Source organism: Necator americanus, chromosome X (genome assembly GCF_031761385.1).
Source record: "Necator americanus strain Aroian chromosome X, whole genome shotgun sequence".
NCBI classification, from domain to species: Eukaryota; Metazoa; Nematoda; class Chromadorea; order Rhabditida; family Ancylostomatidae; genus Necator; species Necator americanus.
Genome location: NC_087376.1, coordinates 6357438 through 6376254, shown reverse-complemented (window position 1 = coordinate 6376254; position 18817 = coordinate 6357438). Strand labels below are relative to the sequence as shown.

At 36.1% G+C, this 18817-nt stretch overlaps 1 protein-coding gene across 2 annotated transcripts; it reads left to right on the top strand.

Moving 5' to 3' along the window:
- Window positions 1-5367: 5367 nt before the first annotated feature.
- RB195_021635 (uncharacterized protein) lies at window positions 5368-18764 on the top strand (the record flags this gene model as incomplete). Of its 2 annotated transcripts, XM_064208481.1 has the most annotated exons (9): window positions 5368-5417; window positions 5478-5584; window positions 6867-6913; window positions 11964-12054; window positions 14672-14757; window positions 14928-15019; window positions 15427-15529; window positions 18386-18533; window positions 18598-18764. In XM_064208481.1, 9 exons carry the CDS (start codon window positions 5368-5370, stop codon window positions 18762-18764), a joined length of 891 nt encoding a protein of 296 aa, XP_064064362.1. The 2 variants fall into 2 exon arrangements, with proteins under 2 accessions (XP_064064362.1, XP_064064363.1); XM_064208482.1 differs by lacking the exons at window positions 5368-5417; window positions 5478-5584; window positions 6867-6913; window positions 11964-12054 and having other exon boundaries at window positions 14674-14757.
- Between the last annotated feature and the right edge of the window lie 53 nt (window positions 18765-18817).

Genomic DNA, 18817 nt, shown 5'->3' with positions numbered 1-18817 from the left:
CGACATAAGAGGCTGGGACGCCGATTTCGCTGACGAGGGCTCACTAAATAATGCAGCATCTACGCGGCTCCTAGTTCTGGCACATGCATTAACTATCAAAAGTAAACCGAGAAAGCCGTCGTCCAAGGAACGATTTGAGGACAACAATATATAGGCACGAGATCCAGGAAAGATTCAGTAAGAACACGATAGTCGAGCACGCTTGTCTTGCATTTACAAAACGGGCTTCTCTGAAATGAATGGATGCTTTTGAATATCTCTATTCTTCCAGAAACATCCTACTACATCAAATGTTCCGAATAAAAGGTGCACTAGAAAAGGACCGAAATAAAAATAATACCAGACTTATCAAAATAAAATAGCGTTGAATCCATTTCCTTAAACATATTTGGAACAAGAATGACAACAAATATTCAATAAAATCCTTTAAGTTAATTTTTTGGTGTTCATCACGTCGTCGCTATATCATGCACTGCATGCAAAATCTATGCAGATTTCATGCAAGAACTTTTCTTTAACGGCACAGCACTATGCTTCCACAGGAATTAGTAGCCTATAGTCATTCATACGTCATTGAATATTGGAAAAAAAAATTAATTATTTATAACAAAAAGGTGTGCGCTCCTTAAGAACTAGAAGAATATTGGGGACGAACTGAAACAAGTGCAAGACTACAAATACAGATTTCTTCAATCGAAGGTCGGATATTTTTTTTGGTGATTTTTGAAACAAAAGCCTAACTGAAGTATATCCTAGAGATTGTACGAAAATACCATATTCTCATTCTCTTTTCTCTATTCTTCTTCTTATTCTCTCAATTTTTTCTTTATTTTTCCCTTTCTAATTATGAAAGTAATCTTTTTTATTTGTGCTTGAAGGCTTCAGAAGTGGTTAATAGATCTTCAACCTTTTACCCTCGCAATTCCCCCATTTTATAGCTCTACTATGACAAATGATAAATGAAAAGTAAACGAAATTTCACGCATATCAAGACCTCTTGAAAATAACAGGAATCTAATTTTTTTACTTCTACCACTTCTCATTTCTGGATACATCTGAAGGCTGTGAGTCTTCTTTGCATCATTTATCGTTCCATACGAAGAGTTCGTCCATGGGAATAAAAACAAAGTATGTGGGAATCCAATGGAAATGACATGGGCTCGATTGAGCCATGGTAGTGGGATTGGCATAGTTAAGAATGTTGCAGGTGGGTGAGAACACACCTTCGCATGTCAGTCAGCCGATTGTCACTCAAAACGAACCTCACTCATGAGATCACCCGATATAACGAGAGGTGTACGAGAAGGCTAAGAATGACATGTTTCGATGCTTATGCCGAGAAACGTGTGCCGTTTGATGTTTCTTGAAATATCCAGATAAGAGATTGTAGATAAGAGTGGAATAATTTTCATATCAATCCGTATTTATGGAATCATACATAGATGCAGACCTTATGTAACTGTATACTGTATTTATGGAATGTCTAAATAGCTGAAGAAATCGTTTGACAGCTAGCATGTTGACAGTTATGTTGACGAGAGATCGCTACACATTTGCGCAACCATGAGAATGAATTCCGATCGGCGAAACACATGAAAATGTTAAACGATATGTTCATAATATAGAAGTAATACTTATCGATCGGCTATATCAGTAGAACTGAATCGATTTGGACGCGTGTACGGGAGCGTGACGGTTCGTTATCATCTCGTCTAGTTATTCAGAAGAGACACCACTGATTCAGCACACTGATAGAAGCACGGACAATACGTCTGATTAAGCGTAAGCACCGAATATAGGGTTGTTTTTGAGCGTTTATTCCATTTATGGAAAGATGAAAGGATAAAAAAATTCGCTAAAGGGATAAAAAGATTAAGTTCCTGAGGTTGATCAATCCGCTTTTGGATGTGTTCCTATCCTATACAATGAATTGCAGAGTCTAGCTGATGTATCAAATCCATCTCATGTTTTTATCCTCTCACATAACTTTGGTACCAATTTATCAACAACAGAAGGATCAAGGAGAGATGCTTGGCTGGCACTAGAACGGTTTCGAACCATCCATTGATCACGCAATCACAGTGAAACCTCTTACCAACTACGCTACGTCCGGTCACACTTGGGGGAAAACAATCGAACAAATTACTGCTGATGTTAAATTATACATCATAATTACTTTTTTTCATATGATTAGGGAACTAATGGACACACGTGGTCTTCATTTTTCCTCTCTTCATCCTAAACAAATTCAATTATTTCGACTTAAATAGTCATAGAGGAGCGCTGTAGTTGAGTTGCTCTCTTGAGTGCTGAAACTAATTATCATTATTGGAAGTGAAGACTCTAGCTGAACTATAATTACATACGACTTTTGAAGCAGTACAGTTTTAGGGTTAAGATCTTAATTATTGAAATAAAGGAATATCAGACGGGATCATGGGAAAACTAATGTTAGATTCTCGATTCGAAATGTATAGCTTTGCAATTAACTTGGCCCGTAAGTGATAGCTCGTGGGAACGGCAACGACGTGAGAATTGTTTTGTTTGATGAAACATACCCATGTATTCATTGTGTACGTATACGAATGAGAAAAAGATAGAGAGAAACATATGAAAAGTGAAATGCGAACAAGCACTCGGACAGGAAACGTTCATGACTGTGCTCGAGGTTTTTTTTTTTCATCCCGCTACTCTCCGACCTCCACGCCAAGCCCCACATATGTATGCAAACGATACGGGTCAGTGAGAAAACCTGGGTATCGGTCCAAGACGAGCACACTACACAGGCGAGACAGCAAATATAGATAAACGCTTCCCTCCCGTATGAGACTCCTCACTCACTTCCAATGGGAGGTGAATGACCGATGGTTGAGTGACCCAGCGCCCCACAGAGATGAAGAGCACTAAAAGGACGACGAAGGTGATGACGTTCCGCCAACGAACGAGTGACCTTTTAGGATCATAAAATGTCCACGAGAAATTCCATATAGTTTCCTTAAGGTAATCGTTAAGGTCAAACGTACGAATATGGAAATCTGCTCAGATTGTTCGAAAATGAGAAAATACTACAATTTACCTGAATGCTAGCTGCTCGATTCTGTCAATGAAGCATTTTCATTCCGAAATTATTCAGTCAAAAAAAATTTATCCGTAGAAATAAATAATCGTGGTGAAAGTAAGTACAGATGAATTGGTGCAATAAATCAAAATCCAATAGGACCTGCTAAATCATCGTTCTTCCCGTGAAAATAACATCAGTAAGTAGTATAATGATCGAATAACTTCAAATTTCGACCAATTCTATTTTCTGGATGATTTATCAGGATCCGATTGATACACTGAGTATTCATCTTCGTAATAAAATTAGGCAGAAAGTATTTGACATGAATACAAACCTCATGCGTTCTTCGTTTGGATCGGTAAGGATTACTTCGATATAAATGAACCATGGCCAAACTACACTTTTATATTTGTTTCCTTTTTTTATTTCGAGAATTTGTATTGAAAAAAAATAAAAAATGTTTTCACATTTCAATTCGCAGTAAATGTGAAGCAATTTTCTTCAAACAAGTAGAACGATTTTTGATATTACTTCATCGGTTCCGGAAGTTTTAACAATTTTGGTGACTTTTCCTTTCGTGGTTATTCGTTAAATTGCTTTAGAATGTTTGCTGACGTAAAACTTGAACGTCGTATGTCACCGCGTCTAACACTAAGTGTTTACTGCAGGACTACTTAAAAATCCATAGAAAATGTCAATGAATCTAAAACATTGACATTTTGTCGATAAAAACTAGTTTAATATAGGGGATGCCTATCAAAGAATATCACGGAATTAACGTCAAATGAGCAGTGAAAAAAAAAAACAACGAAAAGCTGTTCATGTGTACGTTTTACTGCATTAAGAAGGAGACATTGAGGATTTTTTTTGTGGATTCAAACTGCTGGTTACCTTAGAAAATCTATTCAAGATCGTCAATGGATAACAAGATCAAGATGAAACTCTAAAAAACGCTTTATATGTGTTCATGAACTTGACTCAACTCATTCAGACGTTAGCTATGAGATCAAGTGGATGAGATGAGGCTGGTCGAATATTCGAATAGCTACACAAATCGAGTTTGAATGTCAACGCAAAGGTTATGGTAGGTGCGCTAAACTGTTGTGCTTTTTTCCTAAGTACATTGCCGGAAGTGTTTATTCTCACTTCTATTGTTAGCGTTTGTTAGCGCTACAATGCCAAAGACCTTAAAATGTGCAGCCTTTCGGAATCTTAGCGGATACTAGGAAAATACGTGAGCTATGGATTTGGGATGATGATTATAAATACTGCAATAATTAGTTATAGGATAAAGGGTGGATTTTAATTGATCTGCTCTGCTCGCTCATTTCATTGAGAGTCCGGTATTGTCAAAGACGGCTCAGAAGCGTTTATCGGCGTACGACAACCGCAATAACATGCCACACTTCTCACCTATTCATACATGTGCGCATAATATCAGTTGATTGTCGTACGGCTTCAGATGAGCTTAGGCAATGAGCATTCTGGATGAGAAGATAATGGCGGAACGAAGAACAAGCAAAAGCTAGGCAGGACGAAGAAAAAAAAATCCACAAAGAAAGGGCAAAACGATGAGGAAAAGGAGTAACGAGCAAACAATGAAGACCTCTACAGATAAGATAAGCCGATCTATGTACATTTTTTGATGGGAAGCGAAAATAAGGTCATAGATGATACAACAAATATGTATACAGTATCATATAGAACGAACCCTTGTAAACAGTCGCCATAGTGGAACTGTAAGAAAAAAATATCTGAAATGCCTTTATCACTTAAAAAAAAAAAAAAAACAAAAAAGAGCTGTGTTCTATCACTAATTTGCCCAGATATTAGTAAATTTCTGTAAAACAGTGGATAATGTAGGAAATTGTAGTGCATTTTTATAAAGTTATCATTTATGTTTCATGCACAAAAAAGAATGCTACATTCTCAGAAACGATTTCTAAAAATGAAGAAAAATTTCTGTAAATCAGAATTATCGAGTTCCTTATTCATTTTTAGCATATTACAGCAGTGATTCCATGAAAAATTCACCTATAGAATAACGCAAAACTTAAAGAGTAAAATGTGAAAAGATAAGAAAAATTAGCAGCTAGTTGTTACAGAAATCAGCAGGATAAGTATGGGCAAATTTCCGGAGATGAGTCAGAAATAGTTCCCGTGTGTTGCAGAATTTACAACATCTGGACATTGATAGGGGTGGAATTGTTTGAAAGAAAGAATGAAAAGAATGCAATCGTCAGAAGAAAGAAGGCATGCACATGTTGAAATTGGCCGCACGGATTGTCAGCTGAACTTTTACAGTAATGACTTTTTTAATACAAAAAATTCTCAACTTCTCAATAGCTATTACTAAGTAAGTTAACAAAAAATAGGTACAATATGGTGAATATGTTAAAATATAGAAATGATGCAGCACTGGCTATGTAACCAGTAATTGTGACCAGTACTCGGGTTCGTGGTCCGAACGGAACGAACGTCCAAACAATGCACACGAAGACCTTGGCATGCCTATACATTCGAGTGCGTTATGAATGCGGTGGCTATGTAGAGGGGGCGGAGCTGACACGGATGGTCTTCAGGACAACTCACACCTCGATATGCCCAGAATACACGATATACGATCTGGTACATATCTTAGAACATATTTGACATTTATCCGACAACCCTCCCCCTCCCCCCCCCTCTATATCCTACAGTAATTTAATGCTTCATAGCATATTACTGTAGGGTATACACGTGTTTATGTGTAAATCAGTTCTGTACGCTTTCGGCTATGCCCTTCTTCACCTTTGATAATTGTCGGCATCTTTATGATCTGGAGGTCTTTGCTAGGATTACGTACCGACATTCAATCCATATCAAACAATAGGTAACTCGATGAGTATGTGCTCTCAACGTCAATTTTCAGAATAGGCTTCATCATTCGAAAAAAATAAAAATAAGTACTAAATTCATTAATTTATTTTCTATTGAATAACTTATTTTTATTAAATGTTGTCTATTTTGTTTTTTTTTTGTATTCCTACTATTTCCTTTATAGACTACGCCAACGTTTAGCGTTTCTCTAGCGGGAAACATGATGGAACTTTCAAAATAAATTAAATTTATTATTATTAATAAAACAATACTCCATTAGAAAACAGTCTTGATTATGCTATGTCCCTTAAAATCAATTTTTGATGTGAACCTGCTTAGATTTTTTCTTCGTTGTATATTAAAAATGCGGACTAAGAAATTTGGAATCAGGAGGTCCTTTATGAGACAAATTTCTGCCGTAGACAAGACAGCGACTAAAAGAACATATTTATAATTTTAAAAGTCACAACTTGGTTGTTTGAATAGGAAAAGAAAAAAAGGCTCAAAAATATCCTTTTTTACTTTAATCACAAAAAGGGCAAAATGTTTTGGTAATGTACTTTTATGTTTTCAGCGAATATTTTACTTACATTCATTCGAAGAAAAACAAAAGCCAGAAATTGTAGATGAAGTGAATTGTATTTTTTTTCTACGAACACCTATGACTACATAATTATGTATTTTAGTTTATGGCAAATTTTAAGAAGTTAACGCTTGTCACAAATCATTTGCATCCTGTAGGTTAAGCCGGCTTAAGTCTTCTGAGAAAACCTCTCTACTGAAATATAACTCATCCGTGAGGGATCAAATAACCGTTCGTTAATAATGTTCGGGAATATTTGTCATTTATATGAGCTATCAAAACCATTTCAAATGACAAAGTTCAGTTAGAAAAGTTTATTAATGAAACCTGTATTGTTATATTGTGTTAAATGTAGTTTTTTAGTGTTCTACAATGACATAAGCATCGGTAGTGACGATGACATCGATGAAGTGAGTAAACAATCTGAGTACGGGGCGATGATTGAGAAGACGGTGTGAAATTTCGTCCACTTCCCCCAACTACAGTCGCTAATATTGGCTTAGCCATAAACTACGAGCAAGAGCGAAGATCTTTGACAAACCAGAGATCAAGGATAATATTGAAATTCGGGAATCTATGCTATTAAATCCTGCATAGCTCAGATAAAGCTTTCGTATTAACTTTGGCATCGATAGAGACGCCGAAAAGTTTTTCTTACCATCTGTTCGGACGTCAATGTTTTAATTATTTCGGCGATGGTATTAATTTGGAGACGATTCTAGAAGTAATGGATCGTAAAATAGGAATGAGTTAATTTCACGTTCTTAACTCGAAACATTGCTAGAAGACCCATCAAAAGCTGTAGATGCTTCTATTTTTGACTCATGAACTACGAACTCATCAGCTATTTAGTGTCCTAAAATACTGCCGCTTCTTCCAGATTTGATAGATATCGATAAGTCTTTTGGCACAGAATCAAAAAGGTTTAATTGTAGGCTAATGATGTGAAAAGTATGGATGAGAGAGATCATATTGTACACGCCGACATACATTCGTCTAATTAGGTGCACAGATATTTTTTCCGTTGGATTTTACTTATCTCCATACATATTTGTTACCAGTAAAGTAGATCTTAATGTGAATGTGTTAATGTGAACCTCAAAAGACCTTAAAATTCTCTGAATTTTGGGTATATAGCTGGACAAATTTTTAGAAGCGCGAAAGTTCGACCTTCCTTGAATCTTGGCATAAGTATCGAAAGTTGTCGATTGTCGAATTGAAGCAAGACCCAAAATTGTTAACAAACTTTATTACGGCTAACGTTTCGGCGTCGTCGCCTTCGTCAGGGCCTGAAAAGTCAGATTATTTGTGATATATCCTCTCAAATGCCTCATCCAGAACAACTCATTATTCCCTAAGATGCTACATCCAAAACCGAAACGAAGGGAGTCGAAGTCGCTGTGCTTACCTAAGTAGCAGCGTTATTAGTGGACCTCCGCGTGATAAAATCTACTTAGGTAAGCACAACGATTCGGACGCTTTTGGTTTCGGTTTTGGATGTAGCATCCTAGGGAATGATGACTTGTTCTGGATGAGGGATTCAAGAAGATATATTACAAATGATCCGACTTTCCAGGCTCTCACGAAGGCGACGACAGCGAACCTTAGCTGCAATAAAGTTTGTTAACAATCCTGGCTTTTGCTTCAATTCGACAATTGGTTCGATAAAAAATTGTTTATTAAAATAACCACTGCAAAGTATTTAATATTGTTGATCGATAAGTACATTTACGTTAGCTAACAGTGCTCAGCTCCTTTTCAAGGGACTGCGAGCGAGAATATCATGGATTGATCCAAGAATTCACACTAGTCGTTTCACTTAATCACCTATTCTTGGCAAAACCCCTTTCCAGCTGAATTTCCAAGCAGGTGTAGAACAGAATCCACGACGTTTTTTTCCAGAAATTTTTACATGAACTACGTGAACAGGATATTTTTGGCGCTTTAAATGGAAAAGCGAACGGATAATAATTCCAGCTGATCTCCGCGGTGATAATTGCAGCTGTCGAGAAATGAAAAAATGGGTGTGATTGCAGAAATCATCGTAACGTTGTGTTCAGAATAGTAAATTTATCCTAGAGATTTAATTACTAGTTTAACTAATAAATATTTTTTTTTGCAAAAGAAACATAGAGGACTGAATTTATCGCTGTACTATTTTACTTAAACCATTTTTTTACAAGTTTTTTGTTGTTGTGGGAATGCACGAATTAAGTTAGTATTAAACTAAGATAACTATCCAATTTCGCAGTAACTCCCAGCGAAGTCCCTTCATAATCGTTGGACATTCGAATCCGTAGGAATATGAGTCAAATCCTTGATGAGGCTTCTCAAATCGACTTGACTTCGAACGAATTAATTACTAGTAGCGCATTTGCTATACATAGTACATTCATAAAAGACAATCACTTCAGTAAGCAGCGAATCAGGCAACATTTCACCTGGCATCGTATTTTATGGATTAATATACGTATTATAATGGGAAATATCAGGAATCTCGTATGTACTGAGTTGTGGGCTGATGAGTGCAAAATTAGTCCAGCTTCTCATTACACATCTACAAAAAAAAGAATGTATTTGAGCTTTTATTTGCAAACAAAAGTAATGCATGTAGTTTCTCTGCATATATGGAGTTATTGCAGGAAAAAAAATTTTCTTTCAAAGTAACCGTACATAAAAATAGGTTACATTCGCTGAAATCCAGAAAACTTTCTTTTTTTACTCTTATTTCTGCAAAGTTCTTGTGCTGACAACCAAACTATGCAGCACCGTTGAACCAAAGTTTGTATTATGTTTGCTATGGAACTATTCATCCAGAGATCCAGAAATGAAGCATTTTTTCGTATGTGTGAGCACATTAAGATCACTTTAATTATACTATGAATACAATTTTCCTTTTGAATTCCATGTATTGTCTCTTTTTACTTTTTTGAGAGAAAAATGTAAATTTACTAGTCATAGCAGCAATAATATTATGATTTTTATAATTTCTATAATGTAAATTTAATTTTAATGAAACAGATTTGTAAAAACAGTTGAAAAATTCGCGCAAAATCTGGGTTTGAAGTGTTAGAAAGTGTAAAAAAAAAGAGACCAATGTAGATAGATCATTCCATTAAAGTTTGAATCAAGAACATTGGAAAAGTTCTGGGTGTTCGTTAAGAGTTTATTTTTTCCAGTCAGCGCAACAAAACGTAGAATGCTTGCAAGACTTGCTTTTATGAGTTTTCCAATCCTAGCATGATACAATAGGGATTAGTTTTATGCCCATTCCAATAATCTTTTTTGAAACTGCACTTAGTGGGAAACTGTCGAGGAATTTGTTGCCTCATGCACCTGCCACTCTTTCTCTTGTCTCATTAAAGAAATCTTTTGCTTAATTATCCTTTAATGTCAATGCCTTAAGCTTTACTTTAAAGAAGCCTCTGCAGTTTTTCCTGAAGAAAATCTCTTAGAATTCATAGTTCAGCTGCAACCAGTGTTGCAATCGACGGAAAAATGTGATAACTCGTCCTCATAGCAGTCATTAACTCGTCCAGAGCTACTATTATCAGACACACCAATGGATTTTGTGATAATCCCTTTGCAATTGATAATTATTTGAGGCAAAACTTGGGTCTGGTTGTGACGTTTGAATAATTATAATATCATGTGGTAGGTTAAATAATCTGGAATTCTTATTGCTTAACACAATTAAAAGTTCATCCAAACCAAATTAGAAACTTTTATAATACTTACACTAATCATCAAGTTATACTGTATTTATCGAACTGAGACAAATTCGACGCTAAAATCATAAACAAATAAACAGACGCTTCTGGAAACATTACATGCACATGGAAAAAAAAACTGACTATCACTTTAGCTTAAGCTTCTGCGATTTTGGTATGTGGCTAAAATATGTGTTCCTGGCTGGAACGGAAGTGCTAAGGGAAACATTTTTACCCTATCATCTATCCCCAAATAATGTAACTATTTTACAGTGAGCTAATAGTTCGCCAGCGAGTACATACAGTTTCATTCTTGGATTTTTCACACGTGAAATTTGCTTAATCATTGAAAATTAACCGATAAAAACTCATTTATGTTAATGAGTTTGCATTTTTTTAATAAAAAAAATGGAATCCTGGCTTTTCTCCTCTTTTAATCCTGTTTTAGAAGTCTAATCACAGAAACAAAAACAATAACCGAAAAAGGTTTTCCTCAAAAGTTCTTCCATACTTTTTTAATGCTAACATTTAACTGAATGAACATTTTCTCAACTAATAAACATACACAAACTAACTTAATGAAAATTGAACACGAAAACTGGTTCCCGTCTAAAAATTCCTTCAAATATCTGACTACTTTTATAATGTCAGCAGAGTCGTTCATAGTGGGATTCGTTCATCTGCAAGATGTCTTATTATCCGAGTCAGCAGCCCGTCGAATTGTCGTATTTCATGTCATTCATACTGCAATACTTCAAGTCATAAAGATGTTAATTGACCACTGGTCAGGATAATTACTGGCTCAGCAATGCTATATTGTTCGAAGTGCGGTGTTTATGAGATGTTATACTATGTTGCTGACGTGAATCATAAAATATCAACAGAAATTTTTGATGAATAGATGGGTGTGTGTGCGTTTTTTTTTTCTTAATCTGAAGTAAGGTATTAGAAAAGGTTCATCGGAAAAAATAACATAACCAATTACAAATGATAAGGAATATAATCCGATACCGGATTACGAGAAATGCGCTCATAGGAAATAACACATTAAGTAGTGTGTATTGATGACTCTTAGCCGCAATAGTATTCTATACTAGTATACGCAAATTGTCGTAGTATGTACCGCAGAAAAATGTTTAAAAAATGTTTACTTTTTTAAAATAATAACTACTCGTTTTGTTATATTAATTAAAAATCAATAGGTAAGTGAAACAAATTGATTAAAATTAATTAAAAATTAAGAAGTATCTGAATTTTGTAATAAGTAAAATCTGACGGAAAGTAGAAGTCTTAGTAGTTGGAAGAAGTTCCCGTCAATTCTGACAGTAGTATCGTCAAAATGTCGCGATGTGATTCATTTTTCATGAATCTTAGTATCGATATTGAAATTCTTGAAGGGAAACTAAATGGTTGTACTAATTTGCAATGTGATACTGTAACTTCATTCAGACCTGGCATACGTACAGGAGGTGATTTAAGATAAGCGGATCCTTCTATAATGCAGTACGTCTTAGGTGGACACTTCGAATGGGTTAGAAATTCTGATTCCCACTTAAGTGGTTCGTGCTTCCACTAATCCACGTTCCGTTTGTCCTTGACTGCACTCTTTTCCGAGATCTCTTCAGATTCCGTCAAAGCTATTGTTCAGTACCATTTTGAGAACAGGGATTCAAATCTCAAAGCGTCGGATGGGCATAAATTCTCCTAATTGTCGCTTGTAATTGTAATTTTCTCGGTAAAGAATTTCTAGGACTTTGTCGGGATCTTGGAAAGGCTTGGGAACAAAACCTTCTCCGAAGACTCGGAAGACGAGCCAATCAACGAATTAATGAACAATAGAGGTGTGACCTGACAGCACCTGGTCTCATCCGACAATATTCAATTCAGTAGCGGTATTGTATGGATGCAATTCTCCGAATATGTTTACGGGCATACGGATGTTTACGGTTGGTTGAACACAAACAATGTTACTTAGGTGACACTATCCCACTGTTAATCTGTAATTACTCGACCTCGACGTGTTTGTCATCGCTTTGTCATCATGTCTCCAGTATTTACCTCAACACAACGTCTTACCATATGCTATAGGTCAATCCATCATGTATTTAATCTCATACAGAACAAAGAAGCAATGCATGAATAGACATAGAATAAAGGTTTCATGCCGTGCAAAAGAAGGATCCATCCATGACATTGTATTGGCAAAGTTATTGGGTCCAAGTCAAGTACGGGGATCGATGGAATAGGCACGCAGTAAGAAGAGGTCAAATCGAGAGGTGCCACTTCCGGACTATTGATGATCAAGGTCACTATTCCTCCTTTGTATTTTGCAGATATACGACAGAAAATTCGGAAATACATTTCCACCCTTATAGACCTGGATGATTATGATATCCTAAGTTATTAAAAAAGAAAGAAAGCAATATATGATCTACGAAAGGTTTTAATAGGGACTATAGTATCCTTAGAGATGATACAGTAACACTATAACTTTAAAAGCTATTCCTGGAGTTGGCCATCGTCAAACTTCATCATACATTATTTCTTCGTGTCTAATTCCACATGACGCTGAAAAATACTTAAATTGCTTAATATTTGTGGGGGTTTTCTTCTTAAAACATCACAATGTAGTTATCTGGAGGTGGGGATTACTAATTCTCTTTAAATATTAGCACTTACCACTCCTCCGCAAGGAAAAAGAAGATGGATGCGGTTATCAGTGCCTCCCGTGCAAATATAACGCATTGATTTTATCAGATGACCTAGGCAATCCAGACAGTCGTTAAAAGAGTGACGGAAGGAGAGGATCGGGTTTTTGTGAAACTAGGGAAATGATTACTGAGGAATACAGTGTCAACAATGAAGTAATTATTAGTATATTGAGTAGTATACAAATCCAAAGGTTACCTTAAAGTTAAAAAAGGATAAAGTTTCTGGCGTTAATCAATCCGCTTGGGATGCGCCCTCACGTTCACTTCAATTCAGAATCGTTTGAGGTTTACGAACGTGTATCTGGCCTATACAATGACTTGCAGGGGTTAGCAGATGGGTCAAGTCAGTGTTTTTAGCCTCCCAGACAAGCCTGGTACCAATTTATCGTATTTATACACCCGCCAATGTTACTTTACATCTCAAAAATTTTTCTTACATTTTTTAATGTGCAACCGTAGCCGTAATTACATAGTTATTAATTTAGAACACAGTTGAAATTCGAATCTAGTTCGATTTTAAACTAATTTTTTTTTAAAACATCTGTATATTTTGGAAGAGAGAAGTAAATTTGTAGGGTTATATGTCGAAGTTATCAACTAACGACTCTCTTATCTTGACATTGTAAGAATTTTTCTACTTACGAACTCCTGTTTGTGTTCGCTGCATTCATGTACAAGTAGTTTTTAAAAAAGTGTGAATAACAATAAAATCATCATTGATTTCAGGAAAATACCAAATCTAGAGTAATAGGGTAATATATTGGGTACAGTTCGAGAAAATTTTAAAAATGAACTAAGGAGTTTGAAACACCAGTTTTAAGTTGTTCTTAGAAATTTTTCCTTGGACACTAGATTTTTGCGAGAAATTCTAGCATTTTTGTGAAGAAAAATATTACATTCGATTGTGTACATGTGATTTTGTAACATTTTACTATAATTCTTTTCCTTATTCTGGTTTTATCACAGTTTTAGAAAGTTTTTATGAAAATTAGCAGCAGCAATTATTTTGTTGATTTCAAGGGAAATTTTCAAAGATCACTTTAATGTTGATGTATGCGTTTGATTTGCATCGTACACATCTATTATTTTACGTATTTGTTTAGGGCTTAGGTGTTCACGATCATCTGTGATGACTCCGATCGATTCTTATTTTCGTCGAGACTCGTGGAAAGTGAAGTGACTCAGCAAACAATCGGGTTGAAGCTATTTATCAAGCGTCCTGACGATTATCTCCTTCAAATGTTAATTCCACTACTTCCGATCGATGTTAAATTTTATACCTTAGTTCGATGAGGATTTTCTACCTCAATTTCACAATACGAACGAAAAATTTATCGTTTTAACGTGAAAATGACGTCATTTCACTTCGTGACTCATTTACCGGACCGGACACACCCGCACATTGTACGTGAATGAATGTATACATAGTGAGAGTGTCGCGACGGCCCACAATTTGACTTTTCTGGCTGAAAAAACTCGAACTTCTAAGAAATGCAAATGAAAAGTGCTGTTTGAACATTTCGTTGTGTCAAACCGAGCTGGATTGTAGGATTTCTCAACATCCTTAGAGCTCTGACTATACTACAGCTCACTGGAAGGTTTTTAAAAGATTTCTCCTTCTGGATTTGTGATTTCTTTCAGTGAAATTTGTTATCTGTCTTTGTTCTTCTTTTATTTTTTTTTTGGATTTTCTAACATGCTTAAGAAGGAGTTGTAGAGCTATAACATTCATTTATACAAATTCCAGGAATGGCAGGTTTCAGTTACGATACTCACGAAGATGATTCTCCTGAAGATGACTTTCTATTATGTTGTGGACTATTTTATGTTACGGTAAGGAATTAAATGTAATCAGTTTCTTTAAGAGATTTTTAAGTCTGAAATGACATCTCTGATTGTATTTTAATCCATATAGGTGAACGCTCTGATGTTTCATTTAATTTTGGAATTTTTTAAACATATGTTATGTTTATTCTTCCCCTTAACTGACTATTTTATTTCAGACAGCGGCTAAATTCTTCTCATGCTACTTTTTTGTTGTTTGCTTGTTAATATCCGGACTCAATTTTATGGCTTTTGGGTTCGATCAAACGTGGTTTGTTTTTGTTTGTTGGTTTTTTACTCATTAAACTTTGGTTTTTTTTTGTCATCAGTTTTCATTTTTCACTAATTTCCGAATAAAAAGCGAGAAGTTTGAGTTAAATTCTGTTGAGACTGCTAGGTCAGCTGTATGGATCAAAATATTTTCAGTAAATTTAATAGTTTGGTAAAAACAGTAGTTGTACAATTGATCTACCATGATTCCAAGTAGTTCACTCATATTAATTTATTTAGAATAGTTTCATATCGATTCTTTCTCAAATTATTTGTTAACAAAGATTAAAAAAAAAGTTTCTTCTTTTTCTTAAAGCCCGTTTGAAGACTGCTCTTTCTCGGCAGCAATTTCCTCAAGAAAAAAAAAGAAAGAAAAATCATCGATAACTCCTACATCCGTCTTTTCAGTTTCTCAATCTTTTGCGTACTTTTCACGATCTACTCGTTAGCAACAGTTTACGGTGTTTTCCTGGAGAAGAAGATGTTCCTGCTACCTTTCATATTTATCCAGGTGAGAATCTCAGATGAATGGTACATACATATATGTAGATGCTATTAAAAAAGTATTTACTAGGGCAATTAACCTTTTCTCCTTTATTGTCCTGCGAATAGGACGTTTTATTATTCTTCCTGAGAAGCTGGAATCCACGTTGATTTTATTCATACGTAAGGAAGATTTTAAAAGAAATGAGAAAAGAACGGATAACAAAGAAAAAGAACATTCTTAACGAAACACTTTGAATGTTCAGAAAATTAGAAGGAAAATGTTTAAAAAAAGTTGGTGAGAGCACTTGTGAACTCAAGGTAGAAAGTTAGGATGAAATATCCATTTCTTTTGGGTGATATCTCTGAGAATATACCTATTTCTTTATGTATACGTTTGATTTTCTGTAGGTACCTTTTCAAACAATGCGTGAAAAAAACAGTTCCCTATTTTTATAAGGGCACAAAATGCACTTAATTATGTAGATATTAGGTTGATAGATTGTTATAATTAATAAATTTTAGCAATAAAGTATAAATAAGTAATTAATTCTGTTATTAGGTTTGTAGGTATGAAAGTCTTGTAAGAGTTTTTGAGAAGTCCAGCCTTTTTAATTCCTGCTTGATACCTATGATGAACCATACCGAACCTATAGTTGTAGAACATTCTCGAAGATTCTCCGCGAAATGTACATATAGCCGGATATGTCTCCGCAACTTCAAGCACGATGCGAATTTGACAGGAGCAGCTTCGAGCCATCATCATCTATGAATGGCAGCGCGGCGGTGGAGCGACGACAGCAGTTCGAAGCATCGACAATGGATTGGGGAAGGGCACCAATCGCATCAGGATTTTCCATGGCTGGTTCCCTTGCTTCGCAGGAAGAGGGACAATCTTCGAGGATCCAAGAAGGCCTTCCTCCGCTGTTTCTGAGGTCCGACGGGAATGCTGCACTTTGAGATGCTCCTGCAAGAACACACGATCAGCATTGTTATTTGCGCTGCACAGCTCCTGGAAACAGCTCGAGAAAAGTGGCCGAGACGAGCTTCGGTGTGTCTCTTTCAGATCCAAGCCAAGCCAAAGAGACCCATAAAAAAATTGAAGAGCTAGTCTGGGACACATTTCCCTATCCACCGTGTTATTCTGACATAGCTCACTCTGATGATCACTTTATGGCTCCCTTAAAGGCATCACACCACGAATCTGAGGTGGTACGGATTTCAGGTGGAGTATTCGTATACAGGAGAGTAGATTATGGAGAGAAGGGTGAATCCGTCCATTTCTTCCTAACTACCGTAAAAAAACGGCCCAGAAGATGCGGGGCGCGCACAAGGCTGGCGCGCTCCAGTCGAACTCCTTGTAGAAAATAGTGCACCAGAACGCCCGAAGCGGTTTTTTACGACAATTAGGAAGAAATGGACGGAATCACCCTTCTCTCCATAATCTACTCTCCTGTATACGAATACTCCACCTGAAATCCATACCACCTCAGATTCGTGGAGTGATACCTTTAAAACTTTACTGGCTAAGAAAACTTTCGACAAATTCAATGCCATAAGTTGGGCGGTCGCCATCTTCTTTGTCTCCCATCCTCCCCAGTTCCGCGAGAAGGATTTGCTGATGTGTCCATTAGGAGCAGCACTGTAGTCACAGTCAATCAACAATATATTGTTGATTGATTTCCACTGTATGCTGAACAAAAAAATGATAAAGGAAAAAAAAATTAGAAAGCTGACAAGACTTTCTTACCAACGTAACGTGATCTCTAGACTTATGACCACTATGTCTCCAGAAAATTAGACGTTCTCAGCAGCAGCGTTCTAACAAAGCGAACTGTACCGAATCGTCTGGAACTTTTTTGTGTGATGAAGGATTTGAATTACAGCGTAAAATTTAAAGTGTAAAAATTTCAATTTGCAAAGGGCTTCTACTTCTGCAGATGTTCATTCTTCTGAGGTAGGCATACAAGATGAGAAGGAAAAGCTTGGAGTAGTTCAAACATTTTCGGAAATTGAAGCCTCGGCATACTTTTGTTTATGTTTTGTGATAGTGTACCTACAAAGGTGTTTAGATAGAACCTTTGCCTGATCTTTTACCTTTTATTTGCTTGACATTTCGGTTTCCGTCTTTCAGAGGTCAAGTAAGAGTTGACTTGAACAACTCTACGTATATTACGTTAAGTGCCACAGTATTCCGGGTCACGGTTTCGATATTCTTTCAAGGTAGTGAAAGCGGAAGCCGATGTATTGAAAATAGTCCTACGTTTTGTTCCACCGGATGTAGTACGGCTGGTAGCACGTACTTGTACATACCGGCACCAGCACACCCAGTGGAACAGCACGTAAAATTATTTTAAATATATATGGGTTCCGTTTTCACTACCTTGAACGATTACCAAAACACTGAACTAGGGTAGAGTGGCACTTGACGGAATAAACGTAGGATTGTTATAATCAACCTCTATTTGTACCTCTGAAAACGGTGGAAAATGCGAAACTTCAGGAAAATAAAGGGTCCATCTGAAACAACTCGTAGACGCACTATTAAAAAATGAAAAAAACTTGGATTAGAATTTAAATCAGGCTGGAAGCTGTTCATCGATGTTCTCTTTACAGGAAGGGACAGTCCCCATGTAGAAGGGTATTAATAGTAATGGTAGTATAAAACGATCATATCCTTTTTTATAAAGCCAAATATTAGAAGAAAATCTCACAATGTTTAGACTATTTTTTAAATCTCTACTCATGTGTTTGAAAAAGTCAGAAAAGAAATCGATAATCATGTAGGTGAACGTTCACCGCACGTGAAATGATCCACCCGTTGTTGTATTTTTGAATTTTTTGAAAAAAGAGGTGATGAATTGGCCATAATCCTGTATTTTAGGGTTTGGTGGCCGCCGTTGTTTTTGTATGCGCTGGAACGTTGTCGTTCCTCGGTATAGCAACGAATGCTATTCAACAACATCATACCAATTCACATCCTTTAAGAGATCTTTACTATCAATATCATTTGGATCCGGACGATGAAATAAGTAAGAAGGATTTTATTTATTTGAAATGTTCATCAATTGAAAAAAAAATATGATACAATTTCAGCACAAACAATTGCTGCATGGTCAATCCTAGTTATATTGTTGGCAATACTCGGAATGTCCGTATTTTCCTGGTGGGTCATCTACAACACATATAGGATTTATGCATCACGAGATCGAACAAAACGTGCTGGGTACTGTCAAGGTCTTCCAACCACCGAACGTCTCTAATTTTTTTTTGTAATTACTGGTTTTTTCTGTTCACCTATAAATTTTTGTTATTT